The sequence below is a fragment of the Alligator mississippiensis genome, chromosome 2 (assembly GCF_030867095.1).
Source record: "Alligator mississippiensis isolate rAllMis1 chromosome 2, rAllMis1, whole genome shotgun sequence".
NCBI classification, from domain to species: Eukaryota; Metazoa; Chordata; order Crocodylia; family Alligatoridae; genus Alligator; species Alligator mississippiensis.
This window is the reverse complement of record NC_081825.1, coordinates 284770044-284795868: the sequence shown is the minus strand read 5'-3', so window position 1 is coordinate 284795868 and position 25825 is coordinate 284770044. Positions and strand designations below refer to the sequence as shown.

At 41.0% G+C, this 25825-nt stretch overlaps 1 protein-coding gene and 1 long non-coding RNA gene across 3 annotated transcripts in view; one reads left to right on the top strand and one right to left on the bottom strand.

Moving 5' to 3' along the window:
• The first annotated feature begins 49 nt into the window (after nucleotides 1–49).
• Nucleotides 50–14682, top strand: LOC132248837 (uncharacterized). Its single transcript, XR_009460291.1, has 2 exons — nucleotides 50–1051; nucleotides 4703–14682. It is a non-coding gene; the product is annotated as an uncharacterized LOC132248837 (long non-coding RNA).
• Nucleotides 14018–25825, bottom strand: part of PPP2R5C (protein phosphatase 2 regulatory subunit B'gamma) — a 137789-nt gene continuing 125981 nt past the window's right edge. For both annotated transcript variants that reach the window (XM_006270412.4, XM_006270411.4), the window contains one exon: nucleotides 14018–16679. In XM_006270412.4, the coding sequence (XP_006270474.2) occupies nucleotides 16548–16679 (132 nt within the window). In that variant the 3' untranslated portion in view covers nucleotides 14018–16547. The remainder of the gene's footprint in view (nucleotides 16680–25825) is intronic.

The window sequence follows — 25825 nt, the reverse complement described above, 5'->3', positions numbered from 1 at the left end:
AGCGGCCGCCCCCACCCTCCCCGCCTATATCCACTCCTCCCCCCGCCGGCCGCCCCGGGGCAGGCTGGGAAGTGGAGTCCGCCTCTCCGCAGCGCCCGCTGTCCAGCGGCACGGAAGGACTACGCTTCCCAGCAGGCCCCGCGGTAGGGAGGCGGGGCTCTGGGGCATGCTGGGAATTGTAATTCACCCGGGCTGGCAGCCTCACGGCGGCCGGAGATGAGAGAACTACACGTCCCACAACGGCCCGGGGCGCGGACGGAGACAGGCCGAGTGCACCCTGGGAAATGCGAGTCATGACTCGGATGCGAGCAGGGAAGACTCCAAGACCCACAAGGCACCGCACGGGGCCCTGCTCCTCCCGGCGTTTCCTCGGCACTGCGGGAGGGGAAGAGCGCAGCTGGGAAGGGCCGGCCGGCCGCGTGCTCCCGGCGGACTTCCCGTTCAGCATTAGTGACGGAATCAAGTCGTAGTGCACCAGTGACGTCGTAGCCGTGACGTCAGGGGCAAGGATGGCTCAGGGTGATGTCCCTTTTGGAGCAAGGGCGTGGTGGGTAGGGTTGCCAACCCTCCCGGATGGGCCGGGAGCCCACCGGAATCGGCATCCACCTCCCCGAGACTGTTGAAAGCAACCCGGGAGTTTTAAGAAAGGATATTTTAAAAAAATGAAATTCATGACGTGACGTGACGTTGGAGGAAAAAATCTCCCGGAATAGCTTCAGTCAGAGTTGGCGACCTCAGTGCGGGGGGGCAGAGTCAGAAGCGCTTCTGGGAACGCCGTTGTTGCGGGAGGCAACAAAGCACATGCGCCTGCGCTGCAACAGCACCCCGCCAGGGCCAGGGCCGGCTCTCACTCTCCCTTGTCTGCAGCTCGGAAGTCCCCGCGAGCCTGTCAGGGGGTTGCGTTGTCGTCTCAGCTCAATACAGGGTCAGATGCGGTCTTGGCTTTGGTTTTGGCGGCAGCTTTTCCTCCCAGTCTGGACAGATGAAGTGGAGCTACAGCCCGCAGCGGCACCCCATTTCTACGCAGTAGTATTTGTACTCGTATCTGCAGGTGTGTTTCTTTGCGCCTAGTTGTTTCTTCTGTTCTGGAGCACTGGGTTTCTTCTGAAGATGGTCCAGATTTGGGCTCTGATGGTCAAAAGGCATGAACTACATGTGCACTGTAAGCACACGCTTAACTAGATTGAGCCTCTCCAGCTGCCAGACCTAAAATTAGTGGGTGCATCTACACGTGCCATTAAGGCAACATAATAAAATGAGGCACAGTCTGCACCAGTCAGCTGCTCCTGGGCACAGTGTCTGCACGCACGCCAGGGACTGCAGCAGTTTGAGCCAGGGCGGAGCAGCCCTGGGCTGGTATAGGGTACAGGGGAGGGTCAGCCCTGGGCTCCAGGTGGTGGCATCAGGCAGCAGAGGGGCTGGCTGAGGCATGAGATTGCTAAAGTGTGGGGCTAGGCAGCCCTCACACATTAGCACCCTTAACCAGCTCCTGTCACCAACTGCACGCGTGTTTCAGCACCCATAATTACTCCACCATAGGATAGTATGGTCCGCAACAGTACTGTACCATCCTACAGCAGAATTAATTTACTGCATCCCAATACTGGCACACATGTAGACCGATGTTTTACTGCAGAGCTAATTAGTCAATGTTTAGATGCACCCAGTGTCACCACCTGAGGCACCACATCAAATAGGAGTCTGAATACTTTTTTATATTGGATGCTAGCAATGGCTCTTCCTTTCACCTATGTATTTGTTCCTGAATAGTCAGTTATTTTGATATGTGCTGGACTAATTTTAATTTTCTATAGTCATGCTCTGGTAAAATATTAACCTGAGCTACAGTGTCCAATTTAAATTAAATCATTGTTCCTTGCAGTTCCACTCGCACAACCCAGTCCCTCTCTTTGATTTTGTTTTATCCAGCCATATTTATATAAATTCTTCTGCTATGCTTTCAGCTGTACCCGCTTGAGGTTTTTGTGTTTGGAGTCTGCTGCTCTTGGCAAAATGGTTTTCCAAATGCAGCACCGTGTTGCCTTCCACATTTGCTGCACAAGTAGCTGTTTGCTCTCTCTTACTTTGAGTGGCATGTTCCTTTGGCAAGGACACCGTGAAGTGGCTTCTTCTGGCCACATTCTTTCATGCCTATTGCATAGATGAGCCCTTTTGGTACATTTGGCTCTGCAGTGTGGACCTTCACAGCTTCTGCTGCCCTGCACATTTGGAGAATCTTTTTTTAGGGACAAGTCTCCCTCACACAATAGCATTTCTTGTGATGTCTGCAATACCACACACAATCCAATCTCTAATCAAAGATTCCCTCAAGTTCCCAAAAGGATAGTTCTTACTTAACCTCTCTAATTCAGTAACATACTGATTTGTACATTGCATTGTTTGTACATAAAAAATCTGCATCTCATTCTTTTTTGGTATGGAGTACTCAAATTTGGACTATTACACTTAATTTTATACTTGACCTTTATTTGTTGTGAAAGTGAAGGCATTCAAAACAACTGGGGCATCCTTCCCAACAGTATTCAAGAAGACAGGTGATTTTTTTTCTTTTCCGCCCTTGTGCCTGTACCATTTGATCCTTTATCTGAATGCCTGCTAGTTCTCTGCTATATTGCCCAATAACAGAAAGGGGGGTAGAGGTTGCAATGCTTCCATGACTAACTGTCCTTCTACTTAGAACTATCACTGTACAGAACTGTCATTCAGAGGCCCTTGTTCTTCCATGTAGCTGCATTGGTCCTTTTGCTCCCGGCTTCCAACTTTTTGAGTTTGGAACTCAAATTCTTTCAAGTTCATTCTCATTTGCCACTTGTGACACAGTGTAAAGATAGGTTCAGTAAACAAAGCATACATGAATAAGAACTAATAAGTTTTATTATGGAATAGATAAACCTCTTCAGGCTTTTAGTCCCTCTCTCAATCCCTCTCTCTAACTAGCTCCCAATTCCCAACCTTTGTAGTTGGAGGGAGTATCACCAAAATACCTGTCACCACCTTGTCTCTCTCAGGCTGTTTACACCTTGAATTATTTTGTGTCCAGTGGCCTAGTTCTACCAAGAAGGGGCATACTCCTGGGGCATAGGAGACACGGCTTCAATGAGTATTTAAAGCTATGTCTTCCACAGGCTGAATGTTTTATCTACTAGGTTATTATAACGCCTCCATGAAAATACCCAATATATTGGTGGTTAGGACTTTTCCTATGCTGTAGATGTAGATTAAATCTGTCAGGTGCTTTGCATGGACAGGAACTGTTAAATGAATGGCCATCCTCCTTGCCCTAATTTTGGTACCACATTACAATTGTTATTCATAAAGTTGCAGGGACATTGAGGCTTTCAAGTTAGCAACCACATGAAAGATGCATTTATTGTTAATTGTATCCTATTAGTAAAGTAAAACCAATTTCAGCAACCAATTTGCTTGGGATCATTTATGCTCTGTGCTTCTAATGTTTAGCTGGAACAATGAAAAAAAAATCAATTAAAAGTTCCATTGTTGGCACCATTCAATGTTTAGGCTTCAGGCACTGTACATATCTGTGATAAGTTATTTAAAAAGTGACAGTAGAAATGCTGGTTTATATTGGACAATCCCAAAGCACCTGAAAGTGATTTCTAAAAAGTAAATACATTAATAAATATCTTTGAAACAAGAATAAAACAAGAATATTGCAAGCAAGACACAGGATCAGATTATCAATGCCAGCATGTTCTTTCTTCCTTCTGATTTAGTTCTCCTCTGTACAACACTATTTGCAGATTATCATAATGTAATTGTAAGGCACAACATAAACTGCAACAATGCACTGCCACTGTTTTCTATTACCAGGCTCTCTCAGCTTACAGGCACTCAGTACTAGGTAGCTCAGTGGGGAATCAACCTTTTCAGCAGGCAGACTGCAAATTAGCCCCCCACCTTCCCTGTGTCCCACTTGGATCTCCTTCCCCTGCCTGATCCGTTGCTTCACTTTCTGCCCCCAGCCCTGTGCCCCCTGCCCAATTTGCTACTTTTCTTTCTGCCCCCTATTCTCTCTGCCTCTGTGCTCCATGCTCCCTCTTGATCAATGAAGAATCACATAGAGAAGCTACCTGGGGGTAGCCAATACGTTCTCCATATCTTTGTATGTACATCTTTCATGCCACTGGCAGGGGGGTGTCTTTCCCTTCCCCACCATGCTTTGGGAGATGATGATAAGGTAGATTGTGAGCTGCCTTAACATGTGCGTTGAAGTCCAGTATCTTCCCTACCCACATCTTCAGCTTGTTATCCTTGTTGTTCTGCCTCTGAGCTTAAACTGCTACTCTGAAAGCTCTTAGATTATTTGTCATATCTAGGCCTTCCTATCTGGCTAAAAACCTCCATTTGTGCCAATAGTGTTATAGAAACAATACCTAAACTGAAATATTTGAGTGATACTGTCAAGAGAGCAGGGGATAAGGTTTTATTGAATTGCCATGTTAGCTTAGTAACTGTACAGAAACTCCCATTCTTCAGGTGGTTTTCATTTTTTTATTAAAATATTTTTTCTCTGTCAAAAAATAAATAAAGTTTTTGTTTTTGGTTTTTTTTGGCTAACTTTTCCACTGTGCACGCATCTTTTTTTGGATCTAGATTATTTCTTGCTTCACTAAAGTATGTTTCACTGCAAGTTATAACAGTTCTTACACTTTTCTTTCAGGAACAAAACGTAGCAACAAAAATGCTTAGATCATTGATCGCATGTTATTGTTCTGCAAAGGAAACCAGTTTTGCATCTTTCTGCAGGCTGAAAATAAGAGTTCCTTGTGAATCCATTACAAAACCCTGTTTTTGTTCTCTGTTTTCATTTAATCTACAAGCTACTTGTGTAAATCAGGGGCTGACCTGAAGCATTTAAGATTTGAACAAAGCAAAACGCAAGCCTAAAAATATCAAGAAAATGTCCTTCTTTGGTCGGTAGAATGCATCTTTCATACACTCTACAGATCTTGTAACTCTTATTCACGTGGTTCAAGCAAGTAGGCCAAATTGAATCAAGTCGTCAAGACTGCATATTAAAGCGAGTTACGAATGCTCTGCCAGGCCTTAGGAAAGTTATCCACGGGGGATCTGACGAGTCTAATCTCTGCTGCACAGTATGCTGTCATCATCTTCCAACACTAACAGACTACAGCTCTCTCCAAGTTAAAACAAGTTATTTGCATCCTCTGCTGGGAGAACATTGCTGTTTCTCTTTAAATACATTTTTATCTTCGCCATTTGTACATTGCAGATGTCTTACCCAGTGATTTCTAAGGACTGGCTGCCAAACAAAAGTTCCCAGAGACATTTGCGTGTGTGCACCCCCCCCAGGTTAAAAAGAAAAATTAAGTCGTGTTCCGGTCTAAAAAAAGCAAAGGCTTATTCAGTGTGTGACTCCAGGCTCAGCACTGCAGTTTTGTTGCTGCTCTTTTCAAGGGAAGTGGTGCTGGCTCCTACCCTGGGGGTCTTTCAGAAGCGGCTCGATGCCTACCTGGCTGGGGTCACTTGAGCCCAGTTTCCCTCCTGCCCAGGCAGGGGGTCGGACTTGAAGATCTACAAGGTTCCGACCCTACTTCTACGATTCTATGATTCTTTCCACATACCGCCCCCCCACTTATGATTAAAATTATCACACATGCACACACATCTTTATAGTTAAAATTCTTTAGTTAAAATTCGCAATGGTGGTTAAAATACCATTGGAAATAAATTTTGATGTGACCATATCGAATGTACTGACCAACTCCTACCTATTTCCAGAATTGCGCTGATGCACAATGATGAGGGTTCAAGTGCTAATGGAACACTGTTTGCAAGTCATTTCTAGGATGCATACACCAGGGCTCCCTTCCATTACAGTTTCTCCCACCCCCAGCTTATAGATCGTGTTTTGATGTTACATTTTAATAGAAGAGCAGCTCTTTTTCCTTCCCCAGGGTTTATGCCTGTGTTGCTGCCTTCTTTCTGCTCTTCTCCATACACTTTACTGTCTCTTCAGGGGCTTGCACTCTCTCACATCCATGAAGACAGCGGGTCTCAGCATACCAATTGTTCACCTGCAGGGATCATGTTACTAAGATGGCCTCCAATGTGTTGAATGGAAAGGAGGAGTCTGTGCAACATCTGGATATGTACTAGCTGGAACTCAGTATTTATTACTGACTTAATAGTTCGAGCCATTTTCACCAATCATTTGTGCTCTAGATCTTCTGTACAGGTACTATTTGTTGGATTAACTTTTACCTGAGAGGGTTCTCAGACATACCAAGAAACGTGGAACTGCTTATTTCTATCAGTGGGAGGCCTGCAATAAAAAAGAACCTGAGATCACCAAGGAAGAAGGGAAAAAGAAAGCAGGAGTGAAAGATCAAAAGTAAGAAATTCAGATATTGGCAGCAAATGTAGAAAGCAGTTCAACTCCACAGGAAGCAATACACTGCCAACACTGGCTACCACCTAAGGGATTCCAAACACAAGAAGTCACTAGTGTAGTTTTTAAACACTTGGATTATTCAATATAAAGGCATTAAAATGAGAAAACTTTTGCTAAGCCATAAACCATGTGTTGATATTAACAGTTTGAAGAATTAAAAGACTGATTAGCTTAAGACCTGTGTTCTTTGAACACTGGCTCTGTTTGCACTGTAGAAGAGCATGTTAATAAATTTGAGGCTGAACCTAGGGAAGATTAGGTGAAATAATTTTTAAAGGAGTTTGGAGGATGAGTTAGAGCCTACAGGGAAGTAATTTAGCTTGACCTGCTAGTTCACTGGAACACATTGCCTTTTCTTCATCAGGACTTGCCTTGGATAAACAATGAAACTTTTTGCAGCAAACTGTCTTCTTACATACAGTTCTAGAAAGACATTGAAATCGGCTGTCCAAAAGATGACAAGATAGATGCAACTGTATGTTATACAACATTTCTCAAAAGCACGAGTTTTAACTCCACTCTTAGACTAAGTACTTTTGCCTAGCTTTGAAATGCTTATTTTATACATGATTTGGTTTTCAGTGATTAACCAAGCACAGCATGGTACTTGTACATTTTTGTCTCAACCCAAAAACCAGAACAGTATCATTTTAGTGTTAGCAAATGCACTGCATCTTCCTCCACAGACTAATTTCAGTGGGGAGACTGGTTCTTCCATGATCTCAGCATTGAAAGGACATTTGGGTGTCTGACAGATTTTGACAGGTCCGGGCAATGTAAAAAAGAACCTCATCACATGAAAAGAAAATGACAAAACATCCTGACCCAATGCTAAATGAGGTTGCTCTTATTTTAGATTTAGAAAGACAGCATTTGTTTCTTATTTTATTTACTTGAATGCAAGACAAGGTCCTCCTTGCCTCGTCAGTACTGGAGGGGAGAAGTGGGAGCCTCAACTTGAATAGGAGTACAGGCCTAGGGCAGGCTGCAGCTTAGCTCTGGCTTTGTCCTCTGTTCTGAGGCTGAAGCTGGAGCTCAAGTGCTGCTGGCCCTGGGCTGGCATGGCTCATTTGGCTGTGGAAGGGGGTATGCAGTAGGGGTCAAGTCATCAAGATTCGGCCCAAATCAGGGACAGTGATTCGATTAATTGGTTCGGATCATTGCCCCCGATTCAATTCAGCTGAATCTGAACCTGAAGAGTCGATGCCGATTCGGACAAGGCACAGCTTTAAATGTTTTTTCTACATACCTTGAGGTAGCAGGTGCAGCTTGTGAACACTGCGATGCTGGGGCACATGGAGCATCCCACAGGAGTGTGCTCTCCCCAGCAGACCCAGAAGTGCTTCCAGAAGTGGATTGGAAATGCTTCTGGGTCTGCTGCCGAGCTCACAGCCCCCCGTGGTCCTGTGGGACACGCCATGCACCTCAGCATCGCAACATTCACAAGCCCCTGCTACCTAGAGGTATGTAGAAAAAACATTTAAAGCTGTCTCTATGACCATCTTTCTGAATCAATTCAGAGGGTCCTCTAATTTGATTCGGATTCAGAGATTTGGGTACCGAATCGGGCTGATTCTCCACCGAATCAAATCAGGAACCGAAGCTTCGCACAGCCCTAGTATGCAGGGGAGACTGTAGGGTTGGGTGAGGGGAACCTGTAGTCTCCTTATGGCTACACCCAACCCCCTGCTTCGTCTGCAGCCTGCTCCCCCCTACTCCAACCCTGACCTGACCTGGCGGGGAAGCTGCCAGCACAAAGGGGAGCAAAGATAGCAGCTGTCACCCCCGTGTCCCCCATTGCCAGTTGGCTGAGGGCTGCATGTTATGCCCTTTGCCCCTCCCTTGGCCAATCAGCAGCAGCACAGAGGGGAGGGCACCGTGAAAAGACCACAAAATGCACAGCATGAGCAGTTCACAATTTTGCTTTCACCTTGGCGCAATTTAGTTAGATCTGTATTCATTACATCTTATAGCATAATTAAAACTTTTATGGATTAATTTTTTGGTGGTAGAATTAAGGGATAATGGAAATAAAGTACTTTTAATGAACTAATTTTTAACGTAAAAGTGAATTACATTTAAAAAGTGATATGGATGATGCTTATGGACACTGGTGCACTATTTTGCCACCGTTGCTCATATGACAATCAGCTAAGATGTTTCAAAATGCTAATATTCTTAATTTTCTTGTCATTATTTTTAGAAATGTAATGCTTCCTACATCAATTTGATAAAATGAAGAAGATATTTAGAAATACGGTAGATCAGAATTCTTTGATTCTCCCAGGTGTATACTGGTGTTTTAGTCATTTAAGTATTAGTAAATAGCGTAACACAGCAAAAGCATCTCTATGCTGACTTTTATCTTGATACTTGAACACAAATAACAAGCCATCTCAATATTGATAGGAAGAGTCTCAATGTCTGGATGTGACAGCTCTTTCACTAGTGTTCAATTAAAGGAGGAAAGCTACAATAATGTATGCAGAAGTAGAAAGTTTTCGAAGACCAGCCCTGCAGCTGATGAAAGTTCATTTCCTTTTATTCCAGAATCTTTGTCCTTTTAATTGGATGTCCTTTAACATTGTCCCCCAATTTCTCTTACAGATGCACATTCTTTTGATACCAGCAAATTCTACATTAACTTCTAATTTGTGTTTTTCCAAGGGCAGCCTGAATTGAATTTTCAGTCACTGGGAGGCACGGGTTTTTTTGTGTACATGAATTCTGATTTCTCTGACACTAAACTAGTGCACTGGTCTTTATGTGGTAAATGGGAGTTAGAAAGCCAGCTGATAACATTTTTGGTGACAGTTATTTGAAATGAAACAACAATAATAACAGTGATGATTAACAGTTCTATTACAAGCTCAAATGCCAACTGGTGATAAACAGGAAGAGGAATGTTTGGAGCTCAGTTTAGTCAAGATTAAGTAACCTATTGCATTTTTCAGAAGGAGTTTCACATGACAGAATATTCACAATTATATTAGTTGAAGCAAAATGCCATTTCATAACACAAGAAAAACAATTAGAACATTAGAACATATATTGTATTTAACTCACTTCAACAAAAGATCAACTGGTGCTCTAAATAAAGGGGCGAGGAGGTAGCAGCAGGATGCAGGTAGCAAGCTACTTCTCCCCCTAGCCAGATGGGGAACCATTTAGTAACGGGGGAAAATACGGTCATCTCTTTATTGTTCCCTTTTAGTTTTAATCTCTTTTGCTCCCAGGTAGTTCTACCCTTACATTCCTCCAACTGTGCCCTTCACCTCATTTGCACCCCCTACTTCTGCACAGTCCCATCAACCCAACCTGATATAAAGCTTCACCAACATATTCCTTTATGCTCACACACTGGATGGAGCACCCAGTCTTCCATACTTCTAAAGTGCTCTCGAGTGCCTCTTCTCAGCCAACATCCACATGACCTCTACAAAGCTACCGTTTCACATTTTACATCCAGAAAAAGTCTAACCCTTTCCCTTTCTGTTACTACTTCATCCTTGCTCAGAAGCAAAAATGCAAGCACTTCTTGTGGCCAGAAGTAGGTTACAGAAGCACTGGGGAAAAGACTATGGTTAGAAGGAACAGACAAAGTGGCAACAGATCCTGCTTAAGTTCTATCATCATATAAGCCTAGAGAAGCCTTATTTTTTTTGTGATGTCTCCTTTCTCTGCTTGCACTCCATGTACAGCAATAAGAGACCCCAGGGGCCACAGCAGTGTCCACTCCATCAGGCGTTCCTTAGTGACAACAGATGGTGCTTGACCCTGCATAGCTGACAGCTGTGGCATTATACTGGTGAGCTCCATTAGCTCTAGCTATTGCTTAGCCATCCATGGTTAAATAGTTATTAAAATAACTCCACATAAACACAGAGACAAGGTTCAGTGCAATAGTGGAGGCAAAAAGAATTAAAAAGGGGGTATTCCTCTGCAATATATGCATATTTTATGGCAGTGATTTTAATTTACATTTAACAAGGAGAGCAAGAAAAAGAAATGCTACATCCAGATACATAATGGAGTCCAAGTTTAAAAAGCACTCTAAAGCTAAGACTGAGTGACCGAAAAGGTAAATTAGTATCTTAGGAAACTGTAATAAAAACTGGAATTTAGCTTTAAATATAGCATTTGCAAATGGCAAATGCGGTGCGGGTATATGTAAAGAAGCTTCCCATGACTCTCTGTACTGACTGTAAATGAAGTAAGTGTTACATTTTAAAACAAGGGGCACCTACACACGTGCCCAGTGTCTGCCCCAATGAGTGCTCATTAGCACATATTGCAGCAGACTTGATTAACTGAGTCTGGTGGAGCATGTTAATTAACATCCAGCAGCCTTGGCATCTCACGTAGTCAGCATCCCCATGTTTCAAAATGGTGGTGGTGGTGCTTTAACTAAAGCTTGTTGAGACACTGCAGGCTCTTTAATTAGAGTGGCTTCCAAGAGCTGCTCTAATTAAAGCACCCCCCACCCCTACCCCCATCCCAGAGCACGTAAAGACACCCAAGGAGCCCATTGAAGTGACCTATAAACTGATCTGACATATTTTGGCAATCAAGTATTCCAGTCCACTTAAAAACAAACAAAGAAACAAAGCAAGAGGGGTGTAGGTTGTAGCCATGTTGGTCTAAGGACATAGGCAGACAAGGTTCTTTGAGTGAATCTGGCATCTTTTACTAGACCAACTTAAATAGTTGGAAAAAAATTTTTTTAGCAAGCTTTCGGGTTTAAAACCCCTTAGTTGGCTAAGGAAGCCTCTGCAGTTGGTGTGTGCTCTTCCTGGATGGAATGAATAGTAAAAAAAGCCAGAGGCTGGGCTGGTATGCATCCAAGACAGGCAGTCAGTGAAAATGTAAACTGAGGAGTCAGTGGGTGAGAGACAGGCTGGGTGGGGGGAGAGAGAAAAGGGGGTGAATGTAACCGTGGAATAGTGGAGAGGTACTTGGGGAGTCAGATGTTAGGCAGGTTATATGTCATTAATCCAATATCTATATTTAGTCCATGAATTTTTTGTATCCAGAAGGTTGATGAAGTGAAGTTCGTAAGCTTGTCTCTGAAAAGTGTTTTGTAAGTTCCCTTTGAGGATTAGAACGGAGAGATTGGAGAGAGTGGTTTTCTTGTGAGAAATGTGCTCCCACAGGTAGTTGGATATTCTTGTCTTTTTGATAGATTTTCAGTGTGCGTTCATTCTGGTGCACAGTTGTTGTTTGGTCTCCTACATATTTTCCATCAGGGCATTTGATGCATGGGACGATCGATCGATCTATCTATCTATCTATCGTTGAAAAAATAGATATATATATCTTTATCTATGTAGATATATATAGTTGGAAAAAAAATACATTGGATGAGAATTTTTTTCCCCAACTATTTAAGTTGGTCTAATAAAAGATATCAGATTCACCCAAAGAAAGTAAGACGCACTCTACTTTCCCTACACTGATTCTGTAGCAGCAAGACCCTACCACAGATACATTAAGTATTCAAAGTATTACTTTGACTCGCAGTGAAAACAGACTGAAGGGACTCACCACCTAACATGAAAAATAACCACGTACCCCATCAAGCTGTGCGTGTGCAAACTCATGCATATATCCACATGATATTTAACTATCCTCAGCATTTACCCTAGAGTTAATTGGTAGCCTGTTATCAACCCCCCAGCTAACTCAACATTCAAGAGAAACCAGAGATAGAGCAGAAAGACATCTCCCAATTAGCTACTTGCACCTGGTTGGCCTCAGTTGTTCACTAGTGACCAGACCTAGTAAAGGACTGAGATGCTGTAACACCGAAAATAAGTTTTCAGTGTCTGGTTTCAGAAACTGACACCGAGTTGAATCTGTTTCTAGGTTCCCTACCTACATAGGGTACAGGGAGAATTCAGTCCTCCTGAATGCAGTCCAAAGTGCCAGAACAATGAGCAGGTAACTGCTTAGAGGTATGCAAGGGAAGATAATGAGCACAAGGGCATATCTGAAAGTTCACCCCTTTCAGAGGTTAGGCTGCAGGTAGGCACCTCTATACACTAAGAATTCATAGCCTGGAATTCACTCCTGAGTGTAGGTTCCCATAACTATTCTTGCAAGGAACTAAGCTGTCATGCTCTTTGAAACCAACGATAGCCATGGTGTTTACTTTTACATAGCTGACTACTGGTTAGAGCTCTTGGCCAAAAAGCTGAAAACCTTCTTAGCCAGAGGGGGTTCAAACCCACAGCTCCCTGAGAAACTGCACTACTCACTAGGTTATTTATACAAGAGAAAGACAGCACCACTCCTGCATTTTGAAGTAAGTGGCCGCAACCACATTTAAGGAGCCTGATCCCAAAACTGTTAGATGATTGCCTCCAAGATTGGGTGTCTCAGGGAACTTGGGCAGAGAAATCTCTAGTTTCTGGATCCCGATAAGATCCAGATGGACGTTACTGAAGGGGGATCAGTCCTGAGCATGCACAGACGTAACTCAAGTTCTCCAGGTGCCCCAAGCTTGGTCAAGGAGAAGCTAGTGAATGTAATGGCTCCAGGTCTAGGCAGCAGCTAAACAAGGGCTTTTTGAACTGCAACCTTGGATGTTGGGGGAGGGGAACTTCCCAACTGTACGACTGATGTTCTTTGCTGTTTTTTGTAGTATAAGGAAGATAAGGAGCACAGTTATCTCAGGTGCTATAAAAGCATACTTTGAATTGTTTTGTTTTTTTTTAATTTCCATGGTGTATTTATCCTTAGCAATTCATTACCATGCATGATATTGTTAATATTTATAAAGCACTGAAAATACTTTGATGAAAGGGGCTATAGAAAAAAGTTATGGTTTGTAAATGGGAACCCCAGTTTGTTTTTATAAAATATTTTTGTGTCCTGTCTCTGCCATCTGATACAGTCTTCTTCCATCTTGCTGAAAATAATGCATTTTGTTGCTGCTTTGCTAGAAATCCTTTCAGAGATATGTATTTCACATTTTAAAAGGGAGACACCATGGAACGTCTATTAACGGGACTGCAGGAATATTACAGTTCTTTTCTTGGTGTAATGGAGTCCTTTATATTTGTACTAAAAGTTAAAAAGTTATTTTACTGAATATTTCTAAGTCTATCCATAAGCCTATTTGTAACAGTCAAAGTAAATACTAGATTGTATTTTTAATCTTTAACTTAAATGCTACCATCTCAAATTTGTGACCAACTCTTACACTTGTGATAATCTGTACACTCATTCAAAAATCCTTTGCTAAATTTAGCTTCATGGTGAGCAAGTAAAATTCACGTGTTCTTTATTTTCGTCCATATAATACACCATTTTTAGAATTTTAAAATTAGATAAAAGAACATATTAAATGGCAGGTGTATGAAGTTCTTCATAAACAACGTCAGAACAAAATTTGAATTACAAAATGTTAAAAAAGATGCAGGTACATTTGAACTTAACATCTCACTAAAGCAAAAAGATACAGATATTGTCTAAAGAAAAATAATTGTGCCACTTACCTATTCTTGCTGTTTCTAGGAACTTTTTTATTCTGTACATAGGACCATTCTGTACAAAATATGAAGTCTACATTTTTATTACTTATTACCATAAAACAAAGTACAATGTATGTACAATATTAAAATGAAGCCATACTGAAGCCACACTAAAAAGACACTTGGAATATTACTTTTGACATTCCTGATGTACAGGTGTAATTTTTGGGAACAGGGAAGATGTTGGACACAGAACTTTATGAAGAACAACAGTCACCAAAATTCTACTTTATTTTTCACTTTTTATTTTGGCTGTATTGGTTTTAGAATAGTTTAGTACAGGACTATACAAAGTGTAGAAATGGTGGTAACAAACATGTGAAAGCATTAGTGCTGATAAATTTTGGAATACTGTCTAGGCAAATGTTCTATGGCCCAAAACTTAAACATTAATTTCTGACAAATGTAAATTTGTAAAAAACCATGGTATTTCCCTTTTTGGTGAATGTTTATCTTCAATAAAGAACAGAAATAAAATTCAGACAGTGAAAGATGTTCTTATATGTTGAGCATTACACAGTCAACCAAACACTGATATACAATTTTTTTCCTAGGGTAAAATAAGAGTAATTCTTTTCAGAAACCTCTTGCACAAACATATTCAACACCCAAAAATCAAAGATATTTGAAAATCTACCAGCTAAAGATGGAAGTTCAAACAATGGTATATCAAAATACATAGACATTGCTTTATACAATTAAAAAAGCACCCTTTTTCCCTCAAAAGGAGAAGGCATCTTTAAACTTTTTTTAACATAGTTTATCATAATGGTAAAGCATATTCATTTTCAAGTTTAACAGGAAGTGTTTTCACACACAGTGGACTATTCCACTTGAAGCTGGGGGTGGGTTTTCAATTCCTTTTTTTTTTAAAACAATAATTTCCACCCACTAAAATTATTTTTTTTCCAATAGACAATGTAATAAATATTGGAAATTGTATTTTAAATGCAACCAACAGACAGCAGGCACTACATCTGCACAAGGTTACTATGAATGTCTGCTTTGCACAATATATTTTTTTTTTTTTTATGGATACAGGAGACCTTATATTTTCTTAAAAAATAAAAGAAAACTATTTTTAAAGAAGCCACATTTTTATCTTTTTATGCATCAAGACATTAAACATTAAGTTATATCATACTGCCGAGACAAAAGAAACTAGTCACCCATTTAGAATAGCAGAACACATTTCAAACAGCTTGTAAGCAGGATAAAGTAAGTCAAAATACTGGCCACCCTGAGAGAAATCAAATATTGAAGACAAAGCACTATATGTTTAAAGAGATTTTTCTCCCGTGCTTTTCCATCTACAACAAAAAGCTCATTACATGCGAGTAATCTTGTGGAATATATAGCAGCATTTGAAGATCACCAGCAACTCAGATGCATTTTCATTTTACTTGTGAGGTGTATTTGTACTATCTGTGCTGTTTACAATGAAACAAAATAATTTCATGGTAAAACTTATGGTCACTTTTTCCTCAGCTCTTAGACTCACTTTTAAAGAGAGGCAGAATATCACTGAAGGGGCTACTCTTTTTTCTATTTTATTTTAGAATACAAGCTACTGGTGTTGCATTTCACTGAAAGGCAACAATGTTTGGATGTCTGATAAAACTGATGCAACTTAAATGCCATAATATCTGCCATAGAATATTGAACTCTTAGAGCCCAAGAAAAAATGCTGAGTATTATAAAAGCTCAGATAAGGGAGAAACAGTGAAACAGCATTTTACTAAATTGAGAAAGTGAAAATTAAAGTATGAAATATTTTATATTCAATCCATTCCCAGCCAAGGTAAATAAATTTTTATTTTAGGAAACAAGTACTTATACCAGTTCACTTACGGAATACTGGTGTTGTATTATATACTAAAGACTGGAAAATATGGCTTTAAATACATGTAAAGTACTTGGACATGGTATATATAGATATATGTCTTTATCCTAAGTAAAGGAAATTTACAGAACCCTTAGAAAGCAATCGTGATCAAGGATTGTCATGAAAGTTACCATTTTGTAAGTTGTGTTTTATACTATGAAAGTAAAGAACAACTGTATATTTTCAAAACTGCTGGTATATTACAAGACAATAATAATGTGGAAACAATTTAAGTCTTAGAAAAATGTATAATACTTAAATTTGAAATAAACTTTGTTTTTGAAAACACAGTTATCATAGTACCAGCTACAGTCATTCAAATGTCTTCCATTTTGGTGGAAATAATTTCTAGGGTGCTCTTCTCAAGCACTAGTACAGAAACCACCCAGGTTACCAATTAGCTGGTATTATGACAACACCACCAGGAAAAGGTGGCCATTTAATACTAATCAACCCAATGTTCTGCATATGGAATTGGGTAGTTTACCATTGTTTGAACTACTAATCTTGAGCTGCATACTGTATTAAGTTATTGCCTACAGAACTGGGTTGAAGAAAACTTTGAATTTGTGTGTAACTGATTGGTATGGCACAAAAAAAGTAAGTTCTCTACTGTAGAACTGAGTCCAGAAAAAAGTTTTCCTCCAAAATAATATTTCATTGCAATAGTCTAATGCCCATCATGTGATATTAGCTCATCAGCTCTGCAATGGGATTCCAAGGCTTTCATGGTATAGATATCCTGAGGCAATTCCGACTTGCGTCGCACAAGAGGACGATCTTTTTTCTGATCTTTCTGTGCCTGAAATCAAAATGAAACAGAGTTGGCTAAACAGTTATTTGCCAAATACAGATCCAAAAATATGTTCACATATTTATATAAATTCACTATAGGAAAAGGATTTTAAAAAATGCACTGGAAGAGTTTACCCTTTTTCCAGCCTACCCAGAGACTTGAACTTTCAAGAGAAAGGCAAGATCAAAAGGAGTGCTAACAATTCCATCTACAGTATTTGCATCTGTAAATTAATTGGAGATAAGTTTACCACCTGTGATCTACCTTCTGTAGAGCATTCATGGGCATTCATAGACCATTCTCTATACCTTTAAACAATCTCTTCTTCTAAAGGTAAGCAGTCCCACTTTCCCCCCTACATTTTTTTTCCATGTTTCTAATTTTCATCATCTGACCTCTTCTAGTTTTATATCCTTTGTAAACTGGACAGATCAATTTAAGTTACCATCAGACCTTGTAACTGAACTTGTGGCATATTGCTGTTAACATTCTCCTCATAATGAAAACTGACCATTTATTCTTTTGCTGTATCTTTTACTCTAAATCTGATGCACAATAGTATTTTGTCTCCGGCTCCAAGATTATTATGGTTCCTGAATATACAATCGAGTGACTTCATCAAACTTTTGGTTGAAAGTCCAAATAAATGTAAGGTGATTCTTAGCACATACTACTTTACTAATGCATTCAAATAATGTTATAAATTAGTAAACTATGTTTTTAATTAGGTGAACCAATGTTTAGATTTTCTGTTTTGAATTATTTCAATCATTTTGTCAAGAATGGAAATAAACCCTTCTGCTGTGTTACTTCCTGGATCACCTCCAGCAGCTCTTAACTACAGGCTGTTCACTATGAAATACTCCAGCATTCAAGCCAATTTAATCGAGACTGTATATTATTGCATCAATCCTCCATTGTTAAGAGCTTCTTATGAACTCTTGAGTGGTCTCCAGATTGTTTCACTTCTTAAGCTAATCAGTTTTAATACTACTTCTTTTGACACCTCAGTCTGCAATACTGCCTTAACTTTCAAAGGTAAATAGGCATCTCCCCAACAGCCATTCAAGTGAAGACTGAAGCAAAGAAATGAATTGCTCTGAAATGTCTTTATCTTCAATTATTTGCTCTACTTTTTGATGATCCAAATGACCTATAAGCTCTCTTACAGGCTTCCTGCTTCTGATATACTTCTATTTGCTCATTCCATAACAACTTAGACTTCCTTATTATACATTGCATGCTGTGATTTATGTCTCGTAAGGATTATGCATTTTTAAAGGACACCTGTTCAGCTCAAGTAACCTCTTGAACACTAGTTATGCTGGCTTGCTTTTTTTTTTTGTGTACCTCCCAAACAGACATGCAGGTAGGAGAGAATGTATTTAGATTGTTACTGCTTTCCTAAGAAGCTTCCATGCTAAAGTTAAGGAATTTGATCTGTTAAAAATAAATAAAGCTAATTATGTTTTTATTTAAAAAAAAATTTAGATGTCCCCCTTTTCTAATAAAGCTCTGGGGTTGTAATTCATCCCAAGGTTTTTCCCCTCCACCACCCCTTCCCCAAAGATAATGCATTTAATTTTATTGCTTTTTAAGGCAGGCAAACTACACTTCTCTGTTTGTACACAGCCTGCCTCAATAAAATATGCATCCTAGGCTACAAGGTACTACAGATAAAGAAATGATGTACTGTGAACACAACTAAACGATTTATGTATATCCTTATTTCTTGGACTCATTTCAATAAAACCCTTAGTCCAAAACTTTGTTATTCCCTCTACTGTGACCTGCTGCTGGATACCTAGATATCTGCATTACTGATATTCCCAATAGGAACACTCTGATCTCAGACATCTTAAGAACAACAACAAAAAAAGGCCAGCTGAGTCAGACCACAGATTAATCTAGCCCAGTACCCATACCTTTCAGAAGTCTGGCTAGATGTCCCACAGGATCTGTCACAAACCCAACTCTGTTTTCAATGGCTGAATCCATCACCACTGAAGTTTTTCTTTGACTTCCAAAAGTAATATCCATCCCACACAGAGTACCTCCTTCTCTTGTCCCTGCATCAGAAATGATGCTCTACATCATAGACATTAGGGCTGGAAGGGACCTCACAAGATCATCAGGTCCAGCCCCAAAGTGGTTCCCAAATTTTTTTTGGAGCCTGTGAATCCATCAGTTTTCAAAAAATCTGCCTAAATATCATCATCTAATAAAGTGGGAAAAAGGTGGCCCTAGTGTCATATAAAGATTACCTACCAAAGCTTTGCAGGCTACCCAGGGTTCATGACTTGCACTCTGGTAATCACTGCCTTGTGTCATTCAAAAAAGTGGTGCCCACTTTTGTAGCCTGCCATCATAAAATTCAAGTCCTGGCTAAATTACGTGACCATCCTAGTCTGTTCTAAGCAACAGTACGCAAGCAACTACTTTTTATGTAAATCACTAAGTGTTACAATCTAGGTACATATGCAGTCTCCACTACACTTTAGTAGGAGTGCCTCTCAAATATTTAAACACAGAAAAACAAATATGCTTTCATTTTCATCTAATAAGAGAAATACCTTAATTAGTTTGCAGGTTGTGTTTTAGAAAGAGGGGGATGTCATGCAAGTACATTTGGTTCCTGAAAATCATGTCTTAAGTTGAAATGTCATAATTTGAAACCAATTTTCCCATAGGAACGATGTTATAAGCAGGGGATTGGTTCCTGAACCAAGGCCTGATGCCCTATTTTCACCAAAAATAACGCAGAATTTTGTACTCAATCAATTATAGATGAGAAACATAGCTACATTAATGTATTTATATTGTAAACAGCAATCATATTGATTTGGAAGGACTTCTCTGAGGTGACTTTGCTGGACTTTTTGAAGGGTTCTTAGCTGGAGTCTTCTCAGGAGTCTTGGCTGCAGGTTTTTCTGGACTCTTATCTGCTTTCTTAAAGGGAGATGCACAACGCAGAGAACTCATTCACTAGTGTGGTGTGGGATCAAGCATCGTAAAGTCAAAACTGACGCCAGAAAGTTGAAATAGGGTGTCATTTTATAAACATCGATGCAACTCAAAACGTCTTAAGCCAAGGACTGCCTCTAACTGCACTTTGTTCAGAAAGTAGAAAGGTTCAAAATTCCTAGGGTTTATTTTTTATACCAGCAGGAGGTTGTCCTGGAACATTTCCTGTCTCAATAGCAAGTCTGAGCTAAATGTATTGAACAGCAGCAGGCCTATTGTTTAAAATTAAACAGAGAAAACTAGACCTAGACTGTCATGTAGCTTCCACTGCTGAAGCCATGATGATTTTGAATAAAAAAGTCTCTCTTTTATAGAAACAAATAGGTAAAATGGTTTTTCAATACACCTCTCAGGAGGCATGCAACTAATCCTGTTCTCAACATTTTATAAGCATTAGCTCAAATGAGAAATTTCCTATTCTTAGTAAAACAAGAAATTTGGTTTTGGAAGGTGTCTCACTGGACAGCCTTTTTATGAGAGAAAAGAGGTCAAATGCAATCTGATGTTAGGCTTTGTAAAGTTATTTCAATTTATAATATCTATGACCGTTTCTGATCCACAGAAAGAGGTATGCTAATATAAGCTTAAAAGGATCACATCAAAATAAATGCATTGAGAAAGTAATGTTACAATTGACTGGGTTAGCAGCTAAACATTGGGCAGGATACCACTAAAAACAAGCATTTTTGATGAGGATAGATTTCTTTCTAGTAGGATGGAAGATCATTAAAAATCAAGAGCAAGAAGAATGAGGGCAAGATCTTCAGATTGTATAGCTCTGCTGAAGTCAACGAAGTTGTCCAGAATCTGATCTTGAGTGACACAATGGTAGGAAAATCGCTAGTTTTGCTACTTATATTACTGAAATAAGAACACCTATAGAAACACTATAGGCAAATCTTACAAAGATAATATAGAGACTTCTAATAACTATAGGACAAAACGCCCAGTAGGAGAACCTGGTGTTGGAAGAATTGTGCTGTGGATGACAGACTTCTACAGTTGCACAACATTTTAATGAGCAATTGAGGCAATTTATTTCTGCACAAATAATGGCAGTGTACCTCTGGGTGATGACTGTTCAAACTGATGGTTTTCCAAACTTATTTGCTTTAATACTTAAGCTAAGGGACCTTTGAAATAAGCCAAATGCTATACTAACCTCTAGCATTTGAAGATATTATTAAGATTAACCTTTTTGTGCTCTCATTTGCTTTACTTTTCTTTTCTCACAATAAATAAAATATTGGCTTAATGCATCTCTGCAAATCAATGTTGACATATCACATTTTTCCTCTTCTAGAGCTTCCCTGCCTTAAAACTAGTTTCCAGAGATAATTCCACTTCCTTTTTTTTTTTTTTTTAAATAAGCTTCTTCACTAATGAATATTTTGAAAAGTTCCTCTGTGCAAGTTTAAGTACACCAGAGGAGTCTACTGAGAAACTAATGAAAGCCCAAATCCTATCCGGCTTTTAAGACCTCTAAACAGGCAGAAGATGGGGCAGGATGGCACCTTAGACACTAGCTGGTTCAGAGGCATGAGTTTTGTAGGTGCTTCATCATATATCTAAAATAGATAAAGTAGGTTGTTCCCTTAACCTCCCCTATCCCCCCCCTCCAAAAAAAAAACAACTCCAAAAACGTATGCCTCTCTCAACCAGCTGAAGGTGACACCCTGCTCCATCCTCTGCCTGACTTGAAACTAGAATGGCTAACCAGCTCTGTGCTAATTGGCTTTTAGGGGTTTTTTAGGTGTCTCAGTCTCTAAAAGTGTGATCCTATTTGTTTTCCATCCCTGGAAACTGTTACTCCATTTACCTTGCTAATGCCCCTTGACCTTAAATGCCCAAGTCAAAAAAAGAAAAGAAAAGCGGCCAACTCTTAAAAAAGAGTGCGTGAGTGGAGGAGTGCTCCATCTTTGGACCAGTAGCCTACTGCTTATGAGGCCCTGGGTTCTAGCTTCACCTCCACATTGTTATTTGAACCTCCGTTCCCCCTCTCCCATCTCATACATTAGAAATACCCTAACCACTAGGAAAGACTAAGGGCATCTATCCCTTTCATTTAATCTGGACTACTATGTGGTAATAAATGCAAAATGGACTAGGCAAGAAGAAGAGCAAGTAAAAGGACTCTACACAAACAGCCAAGCAAGGAAGAGAGTCCCCTGGGTTCTACTCCTTGCTCCCAAAGCTAAATTTTTTACGGCAAAATGCATAAACAGCACTGAAAACAACAGGACTGGAAGATATCCTTTACTCTGCCTAACCCAGGGGTAGGCAAAATGCGACCCGTGGGTCAGATACGGCCTGCCAGGCCATTCTATACAGCCAGCGGGGCCCCTAAAAAAATTTAGAAAATTAATATTATCTGCCGCTGGCTGCTGGTCATGCGGCCCTCAATGGCTTGCCAAAACTCAGTAAGTGGCTCTCTGCCCAAAATAATTGCCCACCCCTGGCCTAACCCATAGCCTAGTAGCTAGGACACCATCCTGGGTAGAGGGATGTAAGGGCTCATACCTTCTCAGGCTGAATGGGCCTAGAATTCAGGGATCTCACTTCCTAAGCAAGTACAGTAATTACTATCCTATTGAGCAATAGTAGGTGGGTCCTCTCCCTCTTCTGGTAAGCATCTCCTCAGGTCAGCATAGGATCCCAAGATGATGGAGGAATATAATGTGCAGCCCTAAGTCATATATGTGCCTGAGGAACAAACATTCACACATTCTATCGTGCCTAATAGCTTTTCCTATTGGCTGCTTCAGGGCAAGTTTCCCCACAGTGCTTAGTCAGTAATTCACAAGCTGGTGGATGCAGCACCCTGGGGGACTGCGAGATCCTTTTAGGGGTGCTGCACAATATTAAGATTCAGGTGTCTTTGCTATGCAGATGTAGTCCCACATCACCCAGCCACAGAAGCCTGGTAGTCCTGTGCCCCGTAGCAACTGGGGGGAATAGTATCCCCCTCAGGATTTGTGCCACAGGAGCCACAGATTTATTCTGCGCCCTCCCTAGATATACTGTCTGGGCATGAACAGGGTACCAGGGACAGCCCCCAGAGAGCCTGCACCACAGGGCTGCTGCAGTTGACAGGCAGACTTGCCACACATGGGGTTCCTGCAGCTCAGTATCATATCTATGGAGGACAAGGAACAGAGCTGCACCTCCCATGGCAAAAATACTGAGGGGGTAGCCCCTCTCTGCTCCCCTCATATACAGGGTGTTGGGCTGCCTGACATCTATGGCTGAGTGGTGTGGGGCTGTGCCTGCACAGCACAGACGATTGGGAAAGAGGGGGAAAACGCTATATTTGGTGCCCCTGATGCAGCCAGCATGCAGCAAGCTTGCTCCTCAGCTCTAGTAACCTGTGCCCAAGGTACTATAGCAGCAGCCACAGAGTGCAGAGAGAGCTGGAGCAGGTAAGACCTCCCTCCCCCCACTCAACTCTCCAGTGGTCAACATGCTCTGCCCAGGACACTGCAGGGACTTGCTACGCCTCTGTCTGGAGGCGTGTACGATTCCCCACTGAGGGAACAAGAAATGTATGCGTCTCCCTAGGATCTGCCTCCAGAGGCCTGATATGTATTTTTTGGCCAAGCAGCTGTAGCCTTACTGTCTAGTAGGTGGAAAACTATCAGGGCTCTTATTTCTAAGTACTGTATTAGCCACTTGAGAGTCTCCCCATAATGTGATACAGACACCCTCAATTAAGCTAATTACTGCACAACTTCTTTATCCAGTTGTTTTTCCATGATGAAAAATTATGAATCCCAAAGTAATTCTACCCACTTTTTGTCCTGAATGGTAGAAATCCAGTTCAAATATAGAATCTCTAGAAATAGATCCTAAGTAAAAACAGCAAATGTCAAATGGAAGAAAAAAAAAAAAAAAAAAAGTATAAATTTTCTTCTCTTTTTTCCAAGCAACAATATGTTCGTTTCTGAGGAACTTCAACAGCTGCATTGTTCAGGTTGCATTAAATGTTCCATTTACACTGTTATTTAAATCCCTTCAATATAAACATTTCAGAATGGCCTTATTTTAATAGGTACTCTTTACATACTCTAGGGCATTCCTGGTATATCAGAAAGGCTTTTAAATATTTTTTTCTTCAAACTTCCCTATTTTTCCAAGCCCAAAGGTCACAAGCTTAAAATTTTACAAGGAGTTCTGGACTACTGGAAAGACAACCATAATTTTGGGGAAAATATTGCAGCAAGATAGTCAACTCATTTCCCATGGAAGAAAGTTACTGGGAGAATAGAGGTGAAGGCACCAAATCTTTGTGAGCTTCTGCTTCAAAACTTCCTCCATGGTTTTAACAGGACTGGTTCCCCTCCTCTCCTGCACCCTACCTTCCCCTTTTTTTTTAATCTTTCCCCACTGTTACATTACTTATATTGACCTGGCTACTTCCTCATTTCTTAATAAAACTCTTTCAACCAACTACTTAAATTAATTCTTCTCAGGTGTGTTTGATTTCTGCAGCAACAGACAAAGTTGACATATGCATTAAGACTAATCAGGCCAGATCTCCCATCTGATAGACCAGAGGCACCTGGTCAGACAGGGAATGTTTTTCTGTAACAGGGTGATCAAATCTGATCCTGCATGGCCTCCTCCTTCAAATACCTCTACCTCCAGGTCCTGTAACCCATTCCACAGAAGAGAAAAGTTTTCATTTACATCACAAAGGAATGGCATCATATAAAATTAGGGTTGAAAGGGACCTCAGGAGTCATCTAGTCCCACCCCCTGCTTAAAGCAGGACCATCCCCAACTAGATCACCCCAGCCAAAGCTTTGTCTAGCTGGGTCTTAAAAACCTCCAAGGATGGAGAGTCCACATCCTCTCTGGGTAACCTGTTCCAATGGTTTACTACCCTAAGCTTTAGTAAAGTTTTTCCTAATATGGAAACTCAACCTCCCTTGCTGCAACTTGAGACCGTTGCTTCTTGTTTTGTCATTTGCCACCACTGAGAACAGTCCAGCTCCATCCTCTTTGGAATCCCCCTTCAGATGCTTAAAGGCTGCTATCAAATCCCACCCCCCGCCATCTTCTCTTTTCTAAATAAGCCCAGTTCCTTCGACCTCTCCTCCCAAGTCACGTGCCCTGGCCCCTGAACCATTTTCGTTGCCCTCTGCTGGACTCTCTCCAACTTATCCACTTCCTTTCTGTAGTGGGGGGCCCAAAAACTGGACACAGTACTCCAGATGTGTACTCACCAGAGCTGAATAGAGGGACAATCTCCTTCCTTGATCTGCTGACAACACACCTACCAATTCATTCCAGTATGCTGTTAGCCTTCTTGGCAAGTAGGACACACTGCTGACTCATATTCAGCTTATTGTCCACTGTAACCCCCAGGTCCTTTTCTGCAGAGCTGCTGCTCAGCCAGTCAGCCCCCAGCTTGTACCAGTTAAGTACATGGGACTTTGCACTTGCCTGGTTGAACCTCATGGGATTTCTTCTGGTCCAGTCCTTCAATATGTCAGGGTCTCTCTCAATCCTTGCCCTACTCCCAACACATCTACTACTCCCCTCCCCCCCCCCGCTTGGTGTCATCTACAAACTTGCTGAGGGTGCACTCTATGCCATCTTCCAGGCCACTGATGAAGAAATTAAACACCCAGACCCAGGACCGACCCACTTGATACTGGATGCCAACCAGACATCGAGCCATCGATTACTACCCTCTGAACCAAATGATTCAACCAGTTTTCTATCCACCTTACAGACCATTTATCCAACCCAACCTTCCTTAGCTTGCCTGTGAGATGTTATGGGAGATTGTATCAAAAACCTTGCTAAAAAGTCAAGGTATACCACATCCACTGGTCTCCCCTCATCCACAGATCCAGTCATCTTATCATAGAAGACAACTGGTGGTCTCCTTGTGTTTGCTCACAGCTTAGCACAATGAAGCTCCAATCCTGACTGGGGTTTCTGTCAGGATGGCAATAGGAAGAAATGCCCTCTGCCCAATTTTCTGCTCTGTGTGGCACCTTGCATGTCTAGGAAAAGGGGAGGAGGGGTCACATGATATGCAAGAGAACAACAGTTCTTCACTTCATTGGAATTTAATTTTGCTGTCCCTGGCATCCACCACTCTTAAAATTCAATTATTT